This window comes from Tubulanus polymorphus, chromosome 6, assembly GCF_964204645.1.
Source record: "Tubulanus polymorphus chromosome 6, tnTubPoly1.2, whole genome shotgun sequence".
Taxonomy (NCBI): domain Eukaryota; kingdom Metazoa; phylum Nemertea; class Palaeonemertea; order Tubulaniformes; family Tubulanidae; genus Tubulanus; species Tubulanus polymorphus.
The window spans coordinates 22350198-22377430 of NC_134030.1; the positions used below are offsets into that span (position 1 = coordinate 22350198).

Here is a 27233-nt window from a genome sequence, read left to right on the forward strand (position 1 = left end):
TATTTTCATTTGTATGTACTCTTATGAAATTGTACAAAACAGCTAACTAATATTGCCTAGCTATCAAAATCCAGTTTGATTCTGATTCTGCAAAATTTGAATTAATTTTCTTTTCCGGCTCAATCGGCATATCCGACGAGCTTTCAGACATTTTAACAGTTAAAAAATATAAAGAGGATCCCACAATTATAAGGAAAATATTAAGTCCATTATATGTTAATAATGTTTCCTTGAGCAGTAGTTTATTCGACGCTTTGACTATCCTAATACAGTACTCTTCAGTCTAGTTAGTTACCGAATCGTTGGTGGTAAGCTTTTTATTATCGGATGGGCTTATACCAACTGTTATCCATGTGGTTTGTGAAAGTATCCGATCGTGAAACTAAACCACAGTCAGGTTACTGACTATCTTCAGTCAAGTTCGTTATCCGCTGCTAGTGACGTCATACATGGATGATGTCATTATATAGACACGCCTTGATGGCTTAGTGACACCGTATTCTGAGGTATGGAAACGTAAAGCTCGACCCTAACGTTGGTATCCGATTATAAAAAGCTTCGCTTCTCAGGTTTCCAACAACATCGGGCAAATTATCCGATGATATAACAACCGCTGCAGCGTGCGTCCTATGCGTGACAACATGTCCGGTTCCAGCAGTTGACCATTCTTGCAAAGTCATTACAGCCATTACTTATCGAAACCTAGGCACAAGATTTTAAATCTGCAGTGCCGGTCAGATCTTGCCAACGGGTTCTCCACCATTTGTAGTGACTAGCATTTTCAGTGCGCTAAGGAACTACTAGCTCCAAATAAATCCAAAGTCGTCAATGTTTCATCTTGATAAAATATATTTCATTCAAATGCGAAACAACTGCTCAGTACAAACTGCAAACTAAAAGTTTGTGTAATGTGTCTTATTCTATCTCAATTATCTCTTAAATATATTCATAGTAACAAAAACTTAGGTATGAAAAACAAAGGTGACAGACAGTGAGCTGACGATTTGAGCGCCAACATGGCATAAACAAAGACAGTGAGGACATAAAGGTGGGCGTAGGTCGGCCTTGCGACTCACTGCGACGCGATTCACTGCGACCGCCAGCGACGATCGCGTCACAACGACTCACCGACCTACGCTACCTTGCGACTGCCAGCGACGGGTTGCGACTGCCAGCGACGCCAGTCGCAATGAGTCGCACATGTTCTACTTTCTGCGACGTGACGCGACCGATCTGCGCGCTGTTGCGACTGGCAGCAACTAGTCGCACACAGTCGCTGACAACCGACTTGCGCGGCCACTTGTGACGCAACACGACGATCGCGTCGCGGCGCAAGGCCGACCTACGCCCGGCTTATGACTAATTATTTTACAAACACGACTAACAAATATATTTCTACACATGACAACACAAGTTGCTATAACTGGACTGACCGCTGTGAGGGACGATGGAATGAATTGTGATGATGCCGAAAATATTGGAAACAAAATCCAGATTCAAATGGACAACCAGAGTTTCAATGATGCTAAAATAAAGCGCACATTTAAGTCAAAACCCTAGAGGACTTGAAGCTGCGATATGACGTAATTTTGATGTCATAAATGCAATATGACGCCATTGTGATGTCATGTGTGTGTTTAAGAACATTTTTGGATCCTCCAATAGTGGTTTTATATGAGTGAATAATACATTTCATGGGCTTGAAATGAATATTTTTTGAGTTATTTCATGCTGATTGTGAGCAGGGGGTCAAAAATTTTAACGCCATCCCCCCACAAAATTCTTTTTCCCCAAGCCGGATTTTTGCTGTGAATTTTTGGGGAGGTCTACACATCACCCTGATTCGGAAAAACCATAGTTTGCGTACTGTCTAATTTTTTCCCGCAAATTTTCCAATTCTACCAGGCTAAAATAGGGTTGGAAGATTAACTCTAAATACGTTAATCATGCCGACCTGTTTCAGTCGTTGTCATCTGAAACCTTTGACAGGTTTGAAAGTCCGGAGAGACAAGAAGAGTTGCTCTAAATTGCGTATCGTAGTTTATTTCCAACTTCGAACTCCAGGCGGTGTATGCTTGCTTGTAGCTAAGAGATATATTCTTCAACTCACTACCTCAGCTATAACGCTCAGCACATTGATTAGAGTGTTTATCAATGATAAGTAGTCGAATTCGAGTGAAGACACATTTTTTGTTAAAAGAAAGTGGATGAATCATAATCACGACGATTACAATAGTGTTTTCTGTGAAACAACAGAAAACCCTAATAACCCCAGAAACTGTATCTCAAGCCCATCGGCTGTGGATTTTTATGTATTTGTGTATTTGCAGAAACATACAATAATATATCAAGAAAATGTGCCACGGCCAAACATAGAAAAAATCTAGTCAATTTACAAAATACAATGTTATATGTGTTACACATTTTTGTGGCCGGGACAGATTTCAACAACAACAACAACAAATGTCGTACTTGTTTCTCTTTGCGTCTCTTTGTTTTATTCGCTATCTTTTAGTTATGGATGATTTAATACAAAAACAGATAATACATTCCTGAGCAATATATTTCGAAAAACACAGAAGGCGACATCTGCTCACATTCCACAGTAACTAAGTATCCTATACAAAATACTGATTCTTGAATTGAAGCGATACAAAAATGGCAGCTCTTAAAAATTACGTACATATTAAGAAATATTATATGATAAAATACAACATGACGCAGCGCACGATTCTATTATAGCATGCTTCGTGAAAAATAATTTAAAAAATTTGTAAAAAATGAACGAAAAGTAAACTTGAATGAAATGTATGTCATCAGATATCTGAACTCATTATATGTATTTTAATTGTTTAAAGCCTCATGAAAAATAAATGATGTCATTAAAATTGAAAGCTTAATGTTTTTATTAACATTATGAGTAGTTAGTTTCATCTCAAATTCTCATAAATTCATCTCTAATTCTCATAACTCTCCCTTGGCCTTTTTTTCCGTGGCCATTTTTTCCTTGGCCATTTTTTCCTTGGCCATTTTCCGTTCACCCACGATTGCCACGTATCATCAGCAAGAATCAAGTAAAGTTATATAATTATCCTATTAACCTGTCAAGGCAACTCAAATTAAGCAAACAGGAATTAATACATTATAAAAATATGAATGATATAAACACATTTGACCTATGAATCTGATAGTTTTATCTGATAGTTTGAAGTTTACCTTCAGCTTCTGAGATCAAACACAATTTCGACACAGTCCTTACTGTGTCTATCGATCTCCAATTTATAAGTTGAGAGCCCTTTTCTATATTTTCCTTCATTACTATAACATATGCATCAACTAGGTTTAATTTCCTCAAACGAGCCATTACCTCGTTGAGCCGCACTCGAAACATATCTAAAGTACGGTATACGGGAAAATGCCACCAGTAAAAATGACAGTTTTTGTTAAGTAGGAAAAAATGCTACCAGGAAGAAATACCGCTATTAAGATACTAAAATAAGTTGACTGCATTAATTGTCAGTCATTTTATCAATGATCCCTTTCTATTCAATTTCCAACTGACAATTGTATTTGGCTGTAATTCAGTACCCCTAAGTTTCTCCACTTTAAAATCTTTAGTTTGTGGCTGATTCTATGTTGCTTATAACCCTAGCTAGCTTACGAGTATTAACTATTAACCTTAATACTCCCTTACTCTGCTTGTTCATTACTGCTTTTATACTGCATATTACCCCGCCCTTGTTTATATAACGATGAAAATAGAAATACTAAGTGCTGCATGTATCACTCTATTCTTAGTTAAAATTGAATTCATAATCAGTAGTAAAGTATCAGTTATATTTCGAACGTGTATAACATCTGGATAGAAAAATTCTGAAAATAAGCATTTCATTATCATTATTAGTTCATTTTGAAGTGTTGAAAAATCATTGATGGCATCTTTTTCCAACAGTGATTTCCAAATTTAAAAAAAATGTCCCGGAAAATATGTTGCCAGAAAAAATGCCCCAGGGAAAGAATATCCCCAGAAAAATGTCCCATAAGGTAGAAAAAAATGTCTCAGTCTATCATTACTATTTCATACAATTTCACATCAAAATAACACGAGAGAACCAACTTGGTAATTGCGTAAAAATGATACCAGTGAAAATTATAGTAGGCAAAAATACTACCAATGATTTTTTGTATCCAGATTATATACACATTAGATTAAAATGATTATTTGATAATTAATTAATGTACATGGTATTTTCATTTTTATAATTATATTAACAAGGGGGTAACATGCAGTATAAAAGCAGTTTATACCCCCTAGTTAACTCTGCTTGAAATTTGCTTAGTTTTTAACTGCTTTTATACTGCATGTTACCCCCTTGTTAATATAAAAAGGTACTTATATCTACTATTGTACCTTAATACCCCTTAGTTTTACTCTGCTTGAAATTTGCTTAGTTTTTAAGGTTCAATAGTAAATATAAGTACAAGCCAGGGTTAACATAAAACACGAAAATAAGCTACAAACTAAAGAAATTTAAAAGGGGGAACTTCAGAAGTACTGAATTACAACCAAATACAGTACTTGGTTGGTAATAGAAAAAAGGACATTGATAAAATGGCTGAATTAATGCAGTCAACTTAAATCTATGTATGTAAATAAATTAATTTTTTCCTGGTGGCATTTTTTCCTTCTCATACAAGAAAATGTCGTTTTTACCGGTGGCATTTTCTGTATACCCCATCGAACATCCTCATCAAACAGCACTCCCCTCCTGGCCACTACCATTACCTGCATTAATCCTACTAGACTCGGGGTTCACTCTTTCGCCCCGCAAATGGTTCATTTCCCCTCCACGACAACCTACAAATAAAAACAAATCATAAAATACAATTGTCCGATTGTGATATAATTGTGTTTGGATAACTGTCTGCTCTGCTTTGAATATTGCTCTGCTTTTTTTAATAATCTTGCTGTTGTATTATATGAGTACCCTTACAGTTTTCTCTGCTTTAAATGACGTGTCAAGTGCGTGTCACGTGTCAAACTGTTTTATGTTGTTTGTATTACATCTGATTACTTAATTTGTCTCTTTGTTCTGGGTCGTAAATACCTCACAATTTTTTCATAACACTAGTATTCTTGAAGTTTAGGATAAACTCCAAACGATGAATAAACTATTAGCTCGAGGAATACAATTTTTCTAAAGATGACTATTAGGATATAGTTGAAACGTTGAATAAACTACACTAGCTCAAGGAATACAGTATTCCTGAAGATGACTATTAGGATATAGTCGAAACGTTGAATAAACTACACTAGCTCAAGGGATACAGTATTCCTGAAGATGGCTATCAGGATAAAGTCGAAACGTTGAATAAACTACACTAGCTCAAGGAATACAGTATTCCTGTAGATGACTATTAGGATATAGTCAAAACGTTGAATAAACTACACTAGCTCAAGGAATACAGTATTCCTGAAGATGACTATTAGGATAAAGTCGACACGTTGAATAAACTACACTAGCTCAAGGAATACAGTATTCCTGAAGATGACTATTAGGATATAGTCGAAACGTTGGATAAACTACACTAGCTCAAGGAATACAGTATTCCTGAAGATGACTATTAGGATATAGTCGACACGTTGAATAAACTACACTAGCTCAGGGAATACAGTATTCCTGAAGATGACTATTAGGATATAGTCGAAACGTTGAATAAACTACACTAGCTCAAGGAATACAGTATTCCTGAAGATGACTATTAGGATATAGTCGAAACGTTATTGCCACCATAGACTACCGCCCCCTAGCTCTTTGGAGACAGGGAACCAGTCTTCAATTCAATTCAGAATTTATTTTACAGAAAAGCGGTTTTTAAGTTTTAGATATTCAAACTGAAAAATATAAATGTTCATACAGAGATTTTACAAATGGCCGCTAACGCAAGCACCCAATGAAAGTAAAAGAAAATAAAAAGAATTTTTTAAAAACGTGAAAGTAAATATTTTTTGTGAAATTTTATTTGTGTCAATAAAGAATGAATTGAATTGTCAGCAGCACTATGCCGCGCATGAATACCAATTTCAAGAATGATCACGCACGCTCAACCAAGGTTGGTATGCGCTGCTAAAATAACAAAAACGATTTAAAAAAATCATAAAACAATGAAAACGACAACCGTAATAGCCAATATACGAAAGCAACCTAGATTTTATTACTGCATTAAATGTGTGTAAATATCAGAGCCCAAGAACGTTTCTAACGAAAGTTATAGACTCCCCAAGCAACTTATCAATCCGTGTGATAGCAATATGGGCTTGCAAGCATGCAAGCCCATGATAAAATGCGCGCCATTTTGTTTTGGGTTTCACATTAGGCTTTCCCATTGGGCTTTCCCAATGACATCAGAAACGCCGAAATTCCCGGAATGTCCTGTATATCCCACAAACAGCCAATCACATTCATTGTAGCTCAGGTTACAAGGTCAACTCAAATAAATAGAAGCGAGGAAATTTAGGGGGTTTATAAAGTGAGGGCCTGTAGGTCGAAAAGTACATTGAGATCAGTCGAACTAAAAACGGCAACACTTCCAGGAAGGATTGAACTTTTATATATTTCAATTCCACGCATGCAAATTGCCATATGTAAAAACGTGCCATTACTTAGTGCTAAAAAGCAGGGTTTCACGTGTTTTTCAAGAATAAGTCCCCTGAAAATATCTCGATCATGAAATTTTTGTGGCCTCGAGAACTCATTAAGCCAAACCATGACACCAAAAATCAACACTATTGGTTCAACAGCCAGTGTTTATGCCTTGTTGACACACCGGTACTCTATTCATTTTCAATGAAAACTGCTTCATCAGACCGTTTGCATATGCTACGGTTCGCCAAAAATGTACAAACGTTTATTAATACTCAACCCAACGTTGAATTCAATTTCAAGCACTCTTTCACCATTATCGAGGGTTGACTGTACATGTTTATAGAGGGAGAGTAGATAATTTTGGATGGATCCTCTAATCTCTCCAGCCTTTTCATTTTAAGCATTATGTAAATGAATTATTACAGAACTTATAATTTCCACATCTACACGGTTCATCATTAGGTCAATTGTAAATAACGTAGATTCTGCAGTTGTTTATTACAAGTTTGGCGACAAAAACAGTTAATTTGGCAGGATTAATCATCAATGTTTTCAATGTTAATACAACTTACAGCAATTACATGTACACGGCCCACTTCTCAACAGCACTGCAAATAGAAAATAATACAACAGTTTATTCTACAGTTACTGTGAATATTAATCTTTGTCAATTTCAAAGAAGGTTATTTTATAAAACAGTGACACACTTCGTTATCAGGTTCATCGGCAGCAGGTAATTTGCAAGTCACTAAAAACAAACAAACAAATTATTCTAATTTGCGATAATCCTTTCTATGATTCTACGATGGTATTTTCCTATGACACTTACAGCAACAACAAACACATAGTTCATTGTCCGACGAGTTTTCTTGATCATTAGGTTTTCTGCACCGCACTGTCAATTAGAAATAACACAGTATGTTATTTCTGCAGTTTATTAGGGTTTTCAGAAATTAACGATGGTTTTATGTAAAACTTACAGCAGCCACGACGCCACATTATAAACAGTATTATCGGAATCAGTAATATCAGTATACCGATTACAGCACCAGCCACTATTCCTCCATTCCATCCATCTGGAACTGAAATTCAAACTAATCAGCAATTTTTATTAAATCATATATAAAACCTAGAAATAGTTCCATTGTAACAATTGATTAACATTGAGTAAGTCCACACCAAAGAAAACCCTGTTTCTCGGGCCTGACCGCCACAGTATTTCGCCAAGTCATCTAGTCATCCAGCCATCCAGTCACCCAATACGGCCTGAAGTATCTTAGTCAGTAACTTAGTCATCCAGTCACCCAGTCACCCAGTCATCCAGTCCCCCTGTCACCAGGTGCCCAAGTCACCAAGTCCCCCAGTCATCCAGTCCCCCAGTCACCAAGTCCCCCAGTCACCCAGTCACCCAGTCATCCAGTCACCCAGTCACTCAGTCCCCCAGTCACTCAGTCCCCCAGTCATCCAGTCCCCCTGACACTCACTCACCCAGTCCCCCAGTCATCCAGTCCCCCTGTCATTCACTCACCCAGTCCCCCAGTCATCCAGTCCCCAGTCACCAAGTCCCCCAGTCACCAAGTCATCCAGTCCCCCTGTCACCCAGTCACCAAGTCATCCAGTCCCCCAGTCATCCAGTCCCCCTGTCACAAAGTCCCCCAGTCATCCAGTCACCCAGTCCCCCAGTCACCCAGTCCCCCAGTCACTCAGTCCCCCAGTCATCCAGTCCCCCTGTCACTCACTCATCCAGTCACCCAGTCCCCCTGTCACTCACTCACCCAGTCCCCCAGTCACCCAGTCACTCAGTCCCCCAGTCACCCAGTCCCCCAGTCACCCAGTCCCCCAGTCACTCAGTCCCCCAGTCACCCAGTCACTCAGTCCCCCAGTCACCCAGTCCCCCAGTCACCCAGTCACCCAGTCCCCCAGTCACTCAGTCCCCCAGTCACCCAGTCACCCAGTCACTCAGTCCCCCAGTCACCCAGTCACTCAGTCCTCCAGTCACCCAGTCCCCCAGTCACCCAGTCACCCAGTCCCCCAGTCACTCAGTCCCCCAGTCACCCAGTCACCCAGTCACTCAGTCCCCCAGTCACCCAGTCCCCCAGTCACCCAGTCACCCATTCCCCCAGTCACCCAGTCCCCCAGTCACCCAGTCACTCAGTCCCCCAGTCACCCAGTCCCCCAGTCACTCAGTCCCCCAGTCCCCCAGTCACTCAGTCCCCCAGTCACCCAGTCACTCAGTCCCCCAGTCACCCAGTCACTCAGTCCCCCAGTCACCCAGTCCCCCAGTCACTCAGTCCCCCAGTCACCCAGGCCCCCAGTCACTCAGTCCCCCAGTCACCCAGTCACTCAGTCCCCCAGTCCCCCAGTCACCCAGTCACCCAGTCCCCCAGTCACTCAGTCCCCCAGTCACCCAGTCCCCCAGTCACCCAGTCACTCAGTCCCCCAGTCACCCAGTCCCCCAGTCACCCAGTCACCCAGTCACTCAGTCCCCCAGTCACCCAGTCCCCCAGTCACCCAGTCCCCCAGTCACTCAGTCCCCCAGTCACCCAGTCACTCAGTCCCCCAGTCACCCAGTCCCCCAGTCACTCAGTCCCCCAGTCACCCAGTCACTCAGTCCCCCAGTCACCCAGTCACTCAGTCCCCCAGTCACCCAGTCCCCCAGTCACTCAGTCCCCCAGTCACCCAGTCACCCAGTCCCCCAGTCACCCAGTCCCCCAGTCACTCAGTCCCCCAGTCACCCAGTCCCCCAGTCACTCAGTCCCCCAGTCACTCAGTCCCCCAGTCACCCAGTCCCCCAGTCACTCAGTCCCCCAGTCACTCAGTCCCCCAGTCACCCAGTCCCCCAGTCACTCAGTCCCCCAGTCACTCAGTCCCCCAGTCACCCAGTCCCCCAGTCACCCAGTCCCCCAGTCACCCAGTCCCCCAGTCACTCAGTCCCCCAGTCACCCAGTCCCCCAGTCACTCAGTCCCCCAGTCACTCAGTCCCCCAGTCACCCAGTCCCCCAGTCACCCAGTCCCCCAGTCACTCAGTCCCCCAGTCACCCAGTCCCCCAGTCACCCAGTCCCCCAGTCACTCAGTCCCCCAGTCACCCAGTCCCCCAGTCACCCAGTCCCCCAGTCACCCAGTCCCCCAGTCACTCAGTCCCCCAGTCACCCAGTCCCCCAGTCACTCAGTCCCCCAGTCACTCAGTCCCCCAGTCACCCAGTCCCCCAGTCACCCAGTCCCCCAGTCACTCAGTCCCCCAGTCACCCAGTCCCCCAGTCAATGAAGTTACAAATTTCAAAATAAGAAAATACAACATACAAGACACATGCGTAATTCACACAGAATAACATAAACATGTAATTTTAAATGACAATGTCTACTTCAACCCAGACTCAAGAGGATATCGAGTGACAGCCAAACCGAGCAGGAACCCCGGGCCGGCTGACTAGGCCATACAAACGATATGCTCCAAAGTAATTATGACGCAGACATCAAAAGAGCTCTTTCTTCAACTATGGAGGCAATGAAGTTGCAGACCAGCTTAGAATGAAGTCGTGAGTGAAGTCGGTCGCAAGTTATCAATTATTGACAATTTTCAATAAAGAAATTACATGAAACCACTACTAGAGTCGAAGACCTGTATCATCTACCCAATCGCCAAATCTCATAATTCCCCAAATATCTTAAAACTTTGATTTCAAATTTGCAATTCCACATTAGCTTATCCCAAAAATTCTACATTTTTTCGCAGGCGCCAAATAATTTATTAAAATTGATTTTCTTGTTGGAAACAAAGTTGGAAACATGAGTAACAAAGCAAAGCTTATTTTGCGGGCAAATTTCCGCTAGAAGTGTGGCAGGATTTAGCAACTAGATTATTATTGAAACATGTCAAAGAAAGCCAGGTGTCATATATTGATAAACTAATGATGTATTCATAATTCAGTAATAGTTATAGAAAAATACTGTTGCTAAAGTAGTTATCTTCATTACCTTGAGCAGGATCCACTGTATCATTAGCAGCAGGATTTTCGGGGAAAGAAGTGACTGAAAACAAACAAAATAGATTGATATGGTATTTTATTTTGCTCTGATGGTCTTTTTCTCTATGGAAACTTAAGCAGTAATAAACACATATTGACCTCGATGCAGCAATTACAACTTAACAGTTTATCACCCAATCACCCAATACGCCCTGCCACTCAGTCCCCCAGTCATCCAGTCCCCCAGTCATCAAATCATCCAGTCATCAAGTCGCCCAGTCACCCAATACACCCTGTCACTCAGTCCCCCAGTCTCCCAGTCACCCAGCCACCCAGTCGTTCAGTCCCCCAGTCATCCAGTCCCCCTGTCACTCAGTCCCCCAGTCATCAAGTCGCCCAGTCACCCAATACACCCTGCCACCCAGTCCCCCAGTCACCCAGTCCTCCAGTCTCCCAGTCACCCAGCCACCCAGTCGTTCAGTCCCCCAGTCATCCAGTCCCCCAGTCACCCAGTCATCAAGTCGCCAGGTCACCCAATACACCCTGTCACTCAGTCCCCCAGTCACCCAGTCATCAAGTCGCCCAATCACCCAATACACCCTGCGACCCAGTCCCTCAGTCCCCCAGTCATCAAGTCACCCAATCACCCAATACACCCTGTCACTCAGTCCCCCAGTCACCCAGTCATCAAGTCGCCCAATCACCCAATACACCCTGCCACCCAGTCCCCCAGTCACCCAGTCATCAAGTCGCCCAGTCACCCAATACACCCTGCGACCTAGTCCCTCAGTCCCCCAGTCATCAAGTCGCCCAATCACCCAATACACCCTGTCACTCAGTCCCCCAGTCATCCAGTCATCAAGTCGCCCAGTCACCCAATACACCCTGCGACCCAGTCCCTCAGTCCCCCAGTCATCAAGTCGCCCAATCACCCAATACACCCTGTCACTCAGTCCCCCAGTCATCCAGTCATCAAGTCGCCCAGTCACCCAATACACCCTGCCACCCAGTCCCCCAGTCACCGAGTCCCCAAGTCATCCAGTCACCCAGTCGTTCAGTCCCCCAGTCATCCAGTCCCCCTGTCACTCAGTCCCCCAGTCACTCAGTCCCCCAATCACCCAGCGTGAGAGTCAATTTGAGTTTCTGTAAATATATTCTAGGAGTTAACAAATTTACATCTAATGCTGCTGTTATCGGTGAACTAGGCATACCCTGTATTAATAAAAGCTCTTGTACATAGTAGTAAATGTTGGTTTAACTGTTGTGAATCTAGCACATCTACATTAGTGAGACAGGTAAATATAGAATGCTTATCATTGATGCACCAACAAACATGAATGCTGAGGAGGCCTCTAAATTTCTGTGAATAGACGTTCATAACATTGTTCCTAAATAACTCTCGTCGCTTATCGCATCCCGCCATTATTTTTCATTCCTCCCTCTCCCTCCCCTATCTCCTCCCCCTCCCCCTCTCTCCCTACCCCTCTCCCCCCTAAAATATTCCTAAAATTGGTCGGGTCTGGTGTATGAACCAATTAAGTTGATTGACATGCTAGTTCTTTGCTGTAACTCCAGTAAATATATTATTTTTGTCCTCTTAAATTTTATCGTGCGTTTTATATCGTATTTTTAATTCTTGTGGATTTTATTCTCTGAATTTCTTTTTTATTTTTTTCTCTGTTCCTAAATTGCTTTTTGTGTAAAACTTTCCTAAGTTGCAATAAAGAATGAATTGAGTTGAAATCATCCAGTCATCCAGCTACCCAGTCACACAGTCACCCAGTCATCTAGTCACCCAGTCATCCAGTTACCCAGGAAGAAAGACACTCTAAATATTTGGATGGATATATGAAAGCTGTGGGTACTGGAGTGTGTAATGGGTAGTGTAGTGTGATCTGTGTGCATTTGTGGCCAGCACACAGATCACATTGTTCAATGGGGTTTGGTCCAGGTCTCGCGAGATTTTCAACAACACGGAAGTAACGTGTAATAAATGATGACTTGAATTGCATGACTACCTACCACCCCTCATTATTGTTGGAAAACTAAACGTTCGGCACTGACTAAAAATTAGTAATAACATTTTAGAAATGGCCAGAATTTTAACATAGGTTCTATCTCATTTTTATTTTACAATTGCGATTGGTATAATTTTTTTTTAAACGGCCGTTAAGGCTTCATGTTTCGTCTGCAATTCACTGTAAATAGTTACGCAACTACGCACATTTCAGTGTTTTTGGCAGCTGTACACTCAATCGGCACCGTTCGTGACTAGCTTCACTGCGGAATTATCATTAATTAACATCGCCATATCACATCATCAGCTTATATTGTGCCTTAAAACCCTAACAGCCGAAATAATTGAAATGCACACACGATTTCTATCATTGAAAATTGAGAGAATGGCCGTGTTTTTGTTCTGCTGCTTCGCGTAAATCCCGCGCGGCCGCGCGGAGTGGGGCCGATACGTCCAGTTTTTATCGGTTGTTTTCCTTTTACGTAATCTATTCCATAAATACATTTTATCTTACATGTTATATCATTCTTTCTTGTAGAGTAGTTTCTATTATCCGCCAATCAATATTAGTCACCTTAATATAACAAACCTCATTTAGGATGATGCGATCTTGGAGTAATCATTTGTCAAATGATTACTCCAAGACGCGATACAGCTTCTGCATTAAACTTGATTGTCAGCAGTAGAATTGCCAACCAGATCCAGATCTTCAACACATTAACGTGTTACGACCTTGAAATACGACCTTGTTGGAGTGGGGCCGATACGTCCAGTCACCCAGTCATACATTCACCCGGTCATCCAGTCGCCTATTCACCTAGTCCCCCAGTCACCCAGTCCCCCAGTTATCCAGTCACCCAGTCCCCCAGTTATCCAGCCACCCAGTCACACAGTCCCCCAGTCACCCGGTAACTCAGTCCCCCAGTCGCCCAGTCACCCAGTCCCCCGTTCGCCCAGTCACCCAATACACCCAGCCACCAATCCCCCAGTCACCCAATACACCAAGCCACCAATCCCCCAGTCACCCAATACACCCAGCCACCAATCCCCCAGTCACCCAATACACCCAGCCACCAATCCCCCAGTCACCCAATACACCCAGCCACCAATCCCCCAGTCACCCAATACACCCAGACCCCCAGTAACTCAGTTCCCCCAGTCACCCAGTTCCCCCAGTCACCCAGTCCCCAAGTCATCCAGCTACCCAGTCATCCAGTCACCCAGTCCCCCAGTCACCCAGTCCCCCAGTCACCCAGTCATCCAGTCCCCCAGTAACTCAGTCCCCCCAGTCACCTAGTCCCCCAGTCACCCAGTCCCCCAGTTATCCAGTCCATCCTCCGTTCGCCCAGTCACCCAACACACCCAGCCACCAATCCCCCAGTCACCCAATACACCCAGCCACCAATCCCCCAGTCACCCAATACACCCAGCCACCAATCCCCCAGTCACCCAATACACTCAGTCCCCCAGTAACTCAGTCATCCAGTCCCCCAGTCATCCAGTTCCCCAGTAACTCAGTCCCCCCAGTCACCTAGTCCCCCAGTCACCCAGTCCCCCAGTTATCCAGTCCATCCTCCGTTCGCCCAGTCACCCAACACACCCAGCCACCAATCCCCCAGTCACCCACTCAGTCCCCCAGTAACTCAGTCATCCAGTCCCCCAGTCATCCAGTCCCCCAGTAACTCAGTCCCCCCAGTCACCTAGTCCCCCAGTCACCCAGACCCCCAGTTATCCAGTCCTCCGTTCGCCCAGTCACCCAATACACCCAGCCACCAATCCCCCAGTCACCCAATACACCCAGCCACCAATCCCCCAGTCACCCAATACACCCAGCCACCAATCCCCCAGTCACCCAATACACCCAGCCACCAATCCCCCAGTCACCCAATACACCCAGCCACCAATCCCCCAGTCACCCAATACACTCAGTCCCCCAGTAACTCAGTCATCCAGTCCCCCAGTCATCCAGTCCCCCAGTAACTCAGTCCCCCCAGTCACCTAGTCCCCCAGTCACCCAGTCCCCCAGTTATCCAGTCCTCCGTTCGCCCAGTCACCCAATACACCCAGCCACCAATCCCCCAGTCACCCAATACACCCAGCCACCAATCCCCCAGTCACCCAATACACTCAGTCCCCCAGTAACTCAGTCATCCAGTCCCCCAGTCATCCAGTCCCCCAGTAACTCAGTCCCCCCAGTCACCTAGTCCCCCAGTCACCCAGTCCCCCAGTTATCCAGTCCTCCGTTCGCCCAGTCACCCAATACACCCAGCCACCAATCCCCCAGTCACCCAATACACCCAGCCACCAATCCCCCAGTCACCCAATACACTCAGTCCCCCAGTAACTCAGTCATCCAGTCCCCCAGTCATCCAGTCCCCCAGTAACTCAGTCCCCCCAGTCACCTAGTCCCCCAGTCACCCAGTCCCCCAGTTATCCAGTCCTCCGTTCGCCCAGTCATCCAATACACCCAGCCACCAATCCCCCAGTCATCCAATACACTCAGTCCCCCAGTAACTCAGTCATCCAGTCCCCCAGTCATCCAGTCCCCCAGTAACTCAGTCCCCCCAGTCACCTAGTCCCCGAGTCACCCAGTCCCCCAGTTATCCAGTCCTTCGTTCGCCCAGTCACCCAATACACCCAGCCACCAATCCCCCAGTCATCCAATACACCCAGCCACCAATCCCCCAGTCACCCAATACACCCAGCCACCAATCCCCAGGTCACCCAATACACCCAGCCACCAATCCCCCAGTCACCCAATACACCCAGCCACCAATCCCCCAGTCACCCAATACACCCAGCCACCAATCCCCCAGTCACCCAATACACCCAGCCACCAATCCTCCAGTCATTCAATACACCCAGCCACCAATCCCCCAGTCACCCAATACACCCAGCCACCAATCCCCCAGTCACCCAATACACCCAGCCACCAATCCTCCAGTCATTCAATACACCCAGCCACCAATCCTCCAGTCATTCAATACACCCTTGCACCCCGTTTTCATAGTTTCCAAACTACAAGAAGTATGAGAAGTACAAATTGAATTGCAGATACAAATTGAACTCAAAATGAAGATGTGACGATTTATTATGGTGAATCAAATAAGTTTGAATTTAATTCATCTGCTTAAGAGATGAATGCCTTGAGTTAATTTAGTTGTACGGAATAAAATCATCTGTTCAAATTCAGATAAGAAATTCATCTATTTGTGATCCGCAATCTCACCTGGTTCATCAGTTGGACCGGCGTTATGATAACCAGCGACATCAATGACCCTTTCATTAATACCATCAGCCAAACACCGCCCTCTATAGTCAGTTGTGGTACTGTTTACGATAGGTATCGTTATATTCCACTGAGAGTTTGATAGTTTTTGAACGACAGCTGGAGGGTCACATGTAACTTGTTGAGTCAATGGGTTACTATTAACTGTTACATTATACGCTGCGTGTGTTTTATTTTCACTGGATTTCTTGTAAACTGGTGCAGCAAAATCTGATTGAAAAAAAAATTTGTGTGAAGGTTGTTTACAAACATGCTGCCCTGGCATAGTTCTGAAAACCTGTCATAGTAGACCCATATCATCTTTCGGCTGGGATTCGAAATAGTGACATTGTTTAGGGTGGATCGGTCTACTATGACAGGGATTACCTACTACCGGGTTAGGAAACTGTTATTCTTAAGGCTGGCTTATGTCGACAAGCAACGCCTACCAACGCAACTGGGTTTATCGCAATGACCGGCTAGCTATGTTCTACTCCGGCCAACGGTAGGCGGGCAGTTGCTTTCGATCGCAGCCGACATAAGCTTATCTGCGACGCGACGGAACTGAGCGCAGGGGTTCCAGCCAATGAGAGACCGCATATACATAGTACAAATGACCGCTAGTTAGCGTCATTCGTAATTAGTCATAAACTTTCAAATTAAAGTAGTTCAAACCGTAAACCAAACCTTCAGCACGGCAGAGGACTGGACCGAAGATCTAGAAACGAAATTGGTGTGAATTATTGTGTGAGCGGCCATCTTTATAGATGTCGCTAGCTCATTGTATTCAAAACAGAATAAGAAATATAAAGTTCTTAAAAGAAATAGCTTTTCTAATAGAAATATATTTCCTAATAATTCAAATTTATTTTCAAAATGCTTATCACGTGACCATTTGAGCCGTTGCAGTTGCTAGTAATCGCAACCGACATAAGCAGGGAAGCAACTAGGAGGATCTCATATCCCGCTAGTCGGCCTCAGTTGCTGCGAATCGGAGCGCAGTCGACATAAGCTGGGCTGCGATCGCGGTTGCTCTCAGTTGCGTCGGTAGGCGTCGCGTTGCCTGTCGACATAAGCCAGCCTTTAGGATGATTTCTCAAATACAACAAATAAATCTGTTTAAATCTTTATTGTAAGAAATATTTCTCGAATTCGAAAAAGAAACTGTTACTTACAATGAACAATGATTGGATTAAATTGCTGAGGTTCTGGAAACGTAAGGTTCTCCTTTACAGCACATCGAAATGACGTTCCATTGTGACGTGTGAAATCAGCTTTGAACTTGTACGTCGTGTCAAAACCCCCCAAGACAGATACTCTTTGAGGTTGTGGATCAGGAATTGGCTGCCATTGTTCTGAACCTCTTCTCTTCTGTTGGTATATCACTGTAGGATCGGGCCTTCCACCTTCTGTTCTACAAGTATATTCTACATTTTCTCCTTCAGTTCTAATGTCAGGTTGTCCGGTGAGATTACCTTGTGTTTGAATTTTATCAGGAAAATCTGAAAGATAAAAATGTAAATATATTTTTTGGCTACCATTCATTATATGATTATTTCATTTCTTTACGCTTATCAATTTATTATTGTTGCTACTGTGAGAAAATATTCATCCATTAAATATAGAAATGTCACTTGAGGTGGCGGGTGTGGTACTTCCCAGAGGTTCAATTAATGTTTAAAAATGCTTAGAAAAACAACAGTTCCTTTTTTAGATATCATACTATAGTTTTGTATCATTTGTAACATTTGTAACCAATGAAGAGGGGTATATGTTAACCCGAAAACGTTTAATGACTTATTCAACATGATTCATTTATATGAAAAATAAAACTGTTTGTTCTTCTATGGATATTTTAATTATTTGAACACTCTACCGAGCATATATCACTAATGTTTATATATCAGGGATCGTATGGGTAATCTAAATCAATAACTTTTAACCGAAAAAGTTTATATTTTTATTTACATTTTGACATTTTAGTTCCAATCCATGTGGACTCAAAATGTATAAAACCTTCATATTACAAGGCGTCCCATGTACAAAACTTTTAAGTATAATAAGGTTGAATTTCCAAAAGTAAATACCCGCACTAATACTCATTTCTAGGACAGTCCCGGACACCCAGCAAAAGTGTTAACTCATACCAGACTTCAGTCTGACATGATATGAAAATAATTTCACTGTTTTTTAACTTACACGTAACATCCATTTCCATTTGATGTAGTATTTCATTGTGTAGTTTTTTACCACTGTAGTGCGTCAAGTGACATTGAGTCGATGTTGCATGCATTACGTATCTGTGATCGGTCTGAAGCCTGCTGATAACTCCACCATCGTTCAGCGAAGTATTTACGCCATAATCAATAGGGGAGAAATCTTTTTCGCCTTCAGTATATCCATCAGCATACCATTTTACAGTTATGTTTATATTACCGATCTTACTAGTGGCTTTACAAGTACAAGCTAGTGATGGTTTGAATTCATGCAGTTTACACGGATTTTCATTTATCTTTATACCTATAACAGATTTACATGAAAACATTTACAATTTCAATTTGCTAGAGTCCGTGAAACTGGCAAACACAAACGATTAGATCGGTTTCGGACGATCTGTTTGTTTTTCAAAAGGACTCTTAAGCTAGGGGTGACAATAGAGTGGTGTACACAGTTGAAATTGATCGATATTTTATAAAAATTCGGATGTTGCAAATAGTAATTCAAACATGGCCGACGGTGCAATTTGCAATCCATAGAGCTCTGCAATGCAAAATTTATTGTCGACTAAAACTGCGCTGAAGTAATTTCTGTACCAGTCACGAGATGAATCTTTCAGAATGATGTTTGGCTAAATGTTTAGCAGATCGTTTTGGATGTAGATACTGAAATTCGATGTTATAAACCTCATATATACTCATAGCTTTAAGGATGTGGATATCTTAATATGGATAGAAACTGCTTTAAGTTTCTGTGAACCGTGTGTATGAATAGAGTAGATAAACATAAATCTGGAATTCAACTGAAATAAGCTGGTCTCGAACGATTGAACCGGTTATATTGGGGTGATAAATTAGTTGTTTAGATAACGGAAAAGGAAGCCAGAGTTAACAAGCAAGCTACGTGAATGCTTACGTCACACATTACATATAGAAACGAAGATAGATGAAAGTGACGTTAGGATCTAAGTGGGGAAGCTTGATATAGCAGCAGCCTTGAGCTCTGGTAAGTTCAAGTATTAAATTTAGCACTAGTGACATACGAAGAAACGTTTTACATAGCTCGGTGGAATGTTGTGACGTGATACTACGTCACAGGCTATAGCCGCGATCACGCGGAGACGATTTGGCCCGGGCCAACTTGGCACGGATTAGGCTCGGCCAAATTTGGCCCGTTTCTAATTAATGAGCACGCTCACACGCAAACCATTCATTCTATACTAAACAATGCTCAAACAAAGCGAAGTGGATCATTTTCGGTGCTAGTTGCAATTCAAACGCAATCATTTGTCTGGCGCTAAAATTTGGCTTGGGCCTGGACCGACATTTTGGTCGGGCCAAAAATGCTCATGCGATGGCAGCTAATGATGCCGGGCTGTGTAGACGTATACGTCACGAGAAAGATAATGCAGTAAACTTGGGGTCCAGGGAAACCATGCCCACTAGGGAAGTGGTTCCAAAAGCTCAACATTCTAACAATTTCAATATTCAACGCCCCCTGGTGACCATATACAGAATCCAATGACCTTGAAACTCACCACAATCATAGAACATGTCACGAACTATAACTTTGTAATTGATCATGGTAACAAAATATGCCTAGGAACCAATATAATAAGGAAATATTAAGTTATTCTACTATTCAACGCCCCCTGGTGGCCATATACAAAATCCAATGACCTTGAAACTCACCACAATCATAGAACACGTTATGAGCTACAACTTTCTAATTGATTGTGGTAAGAAAATATGCTTAGGTATCAATATAATGTGGAAAAGTTTTTTCCCACTTATGAATGAGTACTGCTGACACCAAGATGGCCGCCAATTGCGTCATAATTGGCTGATGAGAAATACCTATCTCAGTTATAAAACGTCCCTTTCCAAAGAATACCCATCACAAATTGCAATGAGAAATGGTAAACCATTAGGAAGCTACAGGACTCAGAATTCGGGCCAAAATCAACATTTTTGGGCACTAAAAGGATGGCCATCTTGATTCCGATCGACCCAATTTTTGTTACGCTGATGGACGCCGGGGGGATTCACATATATCCGAAAGATCAAGGTAATTGATCAAAGCGTCTTCAAAATTTCCCTCTAAAAGTTCAAAAATGTGTAAAAAGTGCTGATTTTGGCGAACAACAATGGCTGCCAGTCGGCCATCTTGATTCTGACAGGGCCAGTTTTTGGGCTGAAGATGTGTCTAGGGTAGATACATGTGTAACCCAAATATCAAGACATTACCTTGAAGCGTCTTCAAAACTTCCCAAAATATCTGGATTCCGTCTACGGACGGACGACGGACGAAAAGTGAACGCAATAGCCCACTGGGACTTAAGTCCCTAGTGGGCTAAAAAGGGAGGGTTTCAGTACAGTAGGGTGGTTGAGCTAGAGAGTTAAAGGGTTGAAGATTATGAAAGAACTTGAATGAACATTTTAAGAAGGTATTGGAATAAATGCTGGAACCATAGAACGCACGTCCGATACAACGACCAGGTGACAATAATCATCAATGTTTGGCTTTCGAAATAAACATTCAACTGACATGGCTTTAACTTCTATGAGCGATGATATTTCACAAAATCTAGAAGCACAGACGTTTAGAAAGAACCGCCCATACTTACTGATTACATCTGATTGGTAGATTTGACTTTCACTCGGTCCGGCTGAATTGATGGCTACACATTTATACTGTTTACCAGCCTCAGGTACAATTATCCACAATGTTGATATACACTCTGGTTCCTGTTTAGATGAGGGAAGAGATAATGGAGTCCAGGTCCCTCCTGTTCCACTGTTCACGTGCAGCTGGAATTCTACACCAGTCGCTGCATTGTTGCTCTGTTTACAGGTAATATTAACAGTTTTACCTTCTTGCGATAGTAATACACGTGTACCCGGTAGTACATTGTCACTGTCAAGTACAACTCCATCAGGTGCTGAAATATCAAATACACAATATACGTAATATTCTTGTACCCGGTAATACATTCACACTGTCCAGCACAACTACATCAGGTGCTGAAATATCAAATACACAATATACGTAATATTCTTGTACCCGGTAATACATTCACACTGTCCAGCACAACTCCATCAGGTGCTGAAATATCAAATACACAATATACGTAATATTCTTGTACCCGGTAATACATTCACACTGTCCAGTACAACTCCATCAGGTGCTGAAATATCAAATACACAATATACGTAATATTCTTGTACCCGGTAATACATTGACACTGTCCAGTACAACTCCATCAGGCGCTGAAATATCAAATACACAATATACGTAATATTCTTGTACCCGGTAATACATTCACACTGTCCAGTACAACTCCATCAGGCGCTGAAATATCAAATACACAATATACGTAATATTCTTGTACCCGGTAATACATTCACACTGTCCAGTACAACTCCATCAGGTGCTGAAATATCAAATACACAATATACGTAATATTCTTGTACCCGGTAATACATTCACACTGTCCAGTACAACTCCATCAGGTGCTGAAATATCAAATACACAATATACGTAATATTCTTGTACCCGGTAATACATTCACGCTGTCCAGTACAACTCCATCAGGTGCTGAAATATCAAATACACAATATACGTAATAATCTTGTACCCGGTAATACATTCACACTGTCCAGTACAACTCCATCAGGTGCTGAAAAAGATACGTCACTTTTAGGAAGGCGCCTCGAAATCTTCAAAATTTTAAAGATTTTTTTGGATTGAAATCATCATTTTTGTCTGGTAAAGGATGACCTTATTTTCATTTCGTACGTATGGCACTGCTGATTCGCAAGAAAAACCAGTGACTTTTGTCGATGACAACACAACTTGCGATATGTCTGTGTCTTGGAATCAGTATAAAGGATTGAACTACTAACAACGTATTCTCAGCTCATAGTGGGACACTGGATGCTGGTTTAAAGTTTTGCGATGAAATTATACCCAGTTCCGACGACTTAGCAGACTTTATGGAGAATATCGATTAAAAATGTGGCTGGTGAAAGGATCAACAAGGATAGTTGTTTTGCTTTATAGAAGAATTAGTTAAATCATGGATAAAATTAGTATAACGGTTTATAGAATGATTTTAGGATTGATGATTAATCACAATGTAGTTCCGAATTGAAAGTATTTGTACCGTAATTTGTGATGAATTCAAACTTTTGGAAATATATTTAATTTAAGTAATCTGGTCCCACTCCGCACGGATGCGCCACCGAGCGGGATTTACGCAAAGCAGCAGAAACAAATATGGCCACCTTTTGAAATTTCAATGTTAGAAATTGTACAAGAATTTCGATTATTTCAGCTGTTAGGGTTTCAAGGCACAATATAACTAGATGATGTGATATGGCGATGTTAATTAATGATAATTCCGCAATGAAGCTAGTCACGAACGGTGCCGATTAAGTGTACAGCGATCAAAAACATGAATTTGCGTAGTTACGTAACTATTTGCCGTAAAGTACAGACGAAACATGAAGCCTTAATGGCCGTTTACAAAAACATTCTTGCAATCACAATTGAAATATAATAATGATATACAACTTAAGATAAAATTATGGCCTTTCTAAAATTATAGCAAAAATATATTATAATTTGTAGTCAGTGCGGAACGTTTGGTTTCGGAACAATAAATGAGGGGTAGACACAATCGACACGTGTGTACTACACTCGCTGTATCGACGTTCGCGGCTCTCAACCTAAACAAAACCGGCACCCGACCGGAACCCGCCAACCTGGCCACCTTTTCTACGATTTTACATCTATATGATTAAATCAATTTCCGACAACGTTTTCGCATTTTTTATTCGTGTATCTAGTGTTTCAACGTGTTTATCAGTATACCGGGGGACCCGTGGTTAGGATGGATCTTTGAATATATATCCCGGCTGTGAGATAAGATTCTTAAATTGATGAAAGTAAACATTCAATGTGAGTTGATATTTGGATAGCATTTTACGCATGTCTGAAGATATAATAATACAATAATTGAATATTCAAAATGAGTCACTTTTTAGGTGAAATTTTAGTTACATCATTCCAACTGTTATCAGTTGAACCACTATCATTTTGTCCCAGATATTTGTGTTACAAGTCTGGTGATAAGTTTTATCGTATGTAATAATACATTTTTGATAAATAGACCCTCATACTAACATAGTACCCAAGTTTCACCATGATCGACCCACGGCTGAAAAAACCAGACACTCACACAGACAGACTGATAGGTTTCACATAGACAATTTGATGTTATATGTTTATTATAATATATTTCTGATCATTTTGTCCCAGATTTGTAAAACAAGTTTCCAAGTGTGATGAATGATACTAATGATAGTAATAAAGTCTGAAATATTTATGCAATATTATTTTTCGTGGGTTTTTTCACTGGTGTCGTTGTCTTACGGGTATTGACTCTAAACGCTTGTGGATTGTTGTGCGGGATTAGAATCAACAGTATGATCATCACTAAACACTGCTGCAGATTCCTCGACTGATTCCTCATCTTGATTCATCCATTACCTAGAAATAAAAAGACAAACTTCAAATCATCAGCGCATGTAAACAATACTGAAGCACGTATAAAATCAAACGGAACCTCTTATAACATTAGTCTCTATGGATCAGTCTCTAGACGAGGCGTTCATATGTAAGTCGTCGAATAAACACTATAATCCGTGTAAGCGAAGAAAACTTGAATCTTTATACTAGCAAGCTATTGCTTTAACCATTTTAACATTATCGTTGCTTACCCATTAATAGCCAAAAGTGCTGAAGATCATTTGACGAATATCGATTATTCCACCCTAGTGTGTTGAGTAATGGGTATACCGCTTAGGGTTAGGTTTAGAGATAGAGGTTAGGGGACCAAACCGAAGGTTTGGAGACCCCACTAGTGCACGGGCAGCGGGTTATCCCTGTAAAAAAGTAGTGAGAGTTAATTGTTGTAGTGAGGCGGTCTACGGGACGTTCATGCCTCGGGGCGTGTTCGTGTCGAGTCGTCGTATCCAGTCTTGTTCGGCTGCTTCGCGGATCGGTCTCGTGGAGCCTGGTAGGTGTTGGAGACCGTACACCCGAAAGTGTTCGCGGGTGTGGTCGACTTGGTTGAAGTGGTCCGAGACTGGAGTCGAATTCTTCGTTCTGATGCGTGAGACGTGATGAGTGACGCGTTCTCGTAGAGACATTCCGGTTTGGCCGACGTACAGCATGTTGCACTTGGTGCATTCGATGCAGTATACAATTTCACGGGTCGCGCAATTAAGGTCGTTAGGGTAGGGTAGGGTTAGGGTAGGGATCGTTGTGCATTACGACGTATACGACCATGGTTATGTATGACAAATTCAAACTTTATTGGGCATTAAAAAGCCAGTGTTTGTAACTGATACTGTTTCGGTAAAATCAGGTGTGTACATTATAGAAGATAATTAAGGAATAAAATGAGGAAAAATTTACGATAATTACAGATTAAGAAATAAATATAATTGAAAATAAAGCTGCAACGCAGTGATAACGGGTTTCTGCCTTGTTGGATTAAATGTCGTACTAGGAAGGTTGCAAAAGATTTCACTGATTTTTGCTGTCGTTTATTTTAAGAAGATCAGATTTTACATTTGATTTCAATTTATCTTTTCTAACAGCATCTGCGCAGTAATAACATAGAATAATATCCTCGCCCTCCGCATAATGGAGCCAATTTCAACTCGTGAACCATTTGTCATTAAATGCCCGGTTTCGTTTTTCCAAATCTTTTTATAAGAAGTTTTTTGGTTGATAAGGTTAATCCGGGAGCTGCGTGTGATGAACTGGAGATTAATTGTGAAAACTTAACTAAATTTATAACACTTAATTCATTCACTTTGATTAAGAATAAACTACTACTATACTACTACTTAAAGATTAAGTTAAATGCTCTAATTTTAGCTCATTGCATAGAGCAGAACACACAATACAATATATTTATAGAAAGAAAAAATAAAACAAAAATAAAACAGAAAATAAAAAACACAAAAACGAAAAATGCAATAAACGCGCTTACACATAATAACATATTAACATAATAACATATTGTGATCGGACCGAGACCAGGTCGGTTCGAATGGCTGGATGCCCAACTGACTTAAAACGTTATAAATATCCAGTATCAAAATTTCCTGTTTATTCTTCAGTTAGTATACAAAATAATTCCGCGCTGCTAAAAATCTCAAATACAATATTGTTTGCTTATACGCCGAGGAGCTCCGAGAAGCTACTACAACACTCGATTATATCCTCGATAAAACGATGCAAAAAAGTAAGGACAGGAACAAAAAACCCTGAAATGAAAATCTAACTTAATCAGTGTCACGGTATGACCAGTGGAAGGGGAGACCAGGGGCTTAATAAATCAAATTACCCCTAAAGTTTAAGCGAGATTGAATAGTACCCTTCAATTTTACTCACCAGAAGAAGAGGAAATAGTCCCAGAAACGAAATTAGGGAGGGGAACACAGTCCCACACGTCTGCTCCCTACGAAATGACACGACGTAATGACGTGGAAAGTATCAGAGGCTAGGCAAATAAACGAAATTCCGCCTAGGCTACACAAAAAAAAATCCTGTTTCTCGGGCGTGGCAATCACCAAAATGGGTAGGTAGGTAGGGAATTTTTTTTTCTTTTCATGGAAAAAAAAAATTCGGTTATTCTTCTAACAGTGGGTAGGTCGCCGTAAATAATTTTTACTGGACCAAATTATTAGTCAGTAATATGATTAACAGCAAGTCGACCATAATAATAAAAGGAAATTCAGGTGTTTGTAGTATTACCTATAAAAAAAAACTATATTTTGAACATATTTCACGTAATTCCTGGAATTTTACAATCCAAGGTCGCCATCAATGTCCGACTAGGAAAGTTGTCTAATCATGGCTGCACCATTTCCAGAATCAAATTGTTAAATCCGATGCAATAAAATGTTTTTATGATGTTGGTCTCACTGCCGACATCAATTCTTTTATTAAAAAGAAAAAAAATATTTATCAAAAAGAGAAAGGAGAGTTTGGTAGTCGGTCGGCCAAATAAATATTTTTGAAAGAAGTTATTTCACCCACAATTTTGAAAAAGGGTCGGTAGGCAATTATATTTTATTCTGAAAATGATTATTTGAAACGACGAAATATCGGGTCGGTCGGGCCCGAGAAACAGAGTTTTCTCTTGGTGTGGCCCTAGAGGGGGTGTAAGCTGTTATTAAAAACACACGGGTTTCCTTCCACTAAAGCATACACGTGACTGCATCAAACAGTAGTGCACATCAACACCCTCTCTATATAGAGCGTTCATTTTAGAGGTGTTCACTCGTAAATAGTTATGATATCTGTATGCACAAATGATAAATATCTGTTTCGATCAAAAGATTTTGGATGCATGTTCTAGTGCACAAACTTTACATCATAACTAGAAATCGGGGTTCAATTCACAATAGGTTTTGGATGCATGTTCTGGTGCAAAAAAGTGTACATCAAAACTATAAATCGGAGTCCAATTAACAAAAAAGTGAGACTTAAATACTTTGTCTTGCTGAGTATTTCAAGTTAGTAACGAAGACAGTAATTGAAATTGAACCGTCTTAAGCCTAAACGGTTTCATGAAACAAAACCCAGATGTGATAGAAAAATGAGTTTTACCTTCACGAAACAAACTGTAATATATAAAGTATAGAAAAAGTGAAACTATTCTAAATATCCAAAGACAAAACAACTAGTATCAAAATGATATCCTCATTCACAAAGTCAAACTACAATTTGTATGAATAGAATATAGATCAATAAGATAAAACTCAAACTATGTATTTTAGTATGTATGAATAGAGTATGTATTGATATAAATGATGACACCTCATAAAACTATTGGTTGTTACATATCTACTTTAGATAGACCTGTACAAAGGTCTGAAAATGATCTGTGATATCCTGGACTAATATATCATATCTAACCCGAAACTTAATCAGTTTATTTGGGTTAAATGAGAAAAAGTGAAAAACTTAAGCTCACTAGAGGCGCAGTGGCCGAGTGCTTTACTTTAAGCCTCCAGTCACTGGTCGCGTCAATACA

The 27233-nt window shown here is 41.5% G+C and overlaps 1 protein-coding gene across 5 annotated transcripts; it reads right to left on the reverse strand.

Moving 5' to 3' along the window:
• Nucleotides 1-828: 828 nt before the first annotated feature.
• LOC141907063 (uncharacterized) lies at nucleotides 829-26900 on the reverse strand. 5 transcript variants are annotated; one of them, XM_074796628.1, is made up of 12 exons: nucleotides 26807-26900; nucleotides 23745-24063; nucleotides 23552-23668; nucleotides 20742-21056; nucleotides 18098-18418; nucleotides 17074-17400; nucleotides 15860-16129; nucleotides 10624-10677; nucleotides 7628-7729; nucleotides 7477-7542; nucleotides 7220-7255; nucleotides 829-4858 (listed from the first exon to the last, which is right to left on the reverse strand). In XM_074796628.1, exons 3-12 carry the CDS (start codon nucleotides 23649-23651, stop codon nucleotides 4752-4754), a joined length of 1698 nt encoding a protein of 565 aa, XP_074652729.1. In that variant the 5' UTR covers nucleotides 23652-23668; nucleotides 23745-24063; nucleotides 26807-26900; the 3' UTR covers nucleotides 829-4751. The 5 variants fall into 5 exon arrangements, with proteins under 5 accessions (XP_074652729.1, XP_074652730.1, XP_074652732.1 ...); XM_074796629.1 differs by lacking the exon at nucleotides 26807-26900 and adding an exon at nucleotides 25586-25890; XM_074796631.1 differs by lacking the exon at nucleotides 26807-26900 and having other exon boundaries at nucleotides 23745-23814; nucleotides 23899-24591.
• Between the last annotated feature and the right edge of the window lie 333 nt (nucleotides 26901-27233).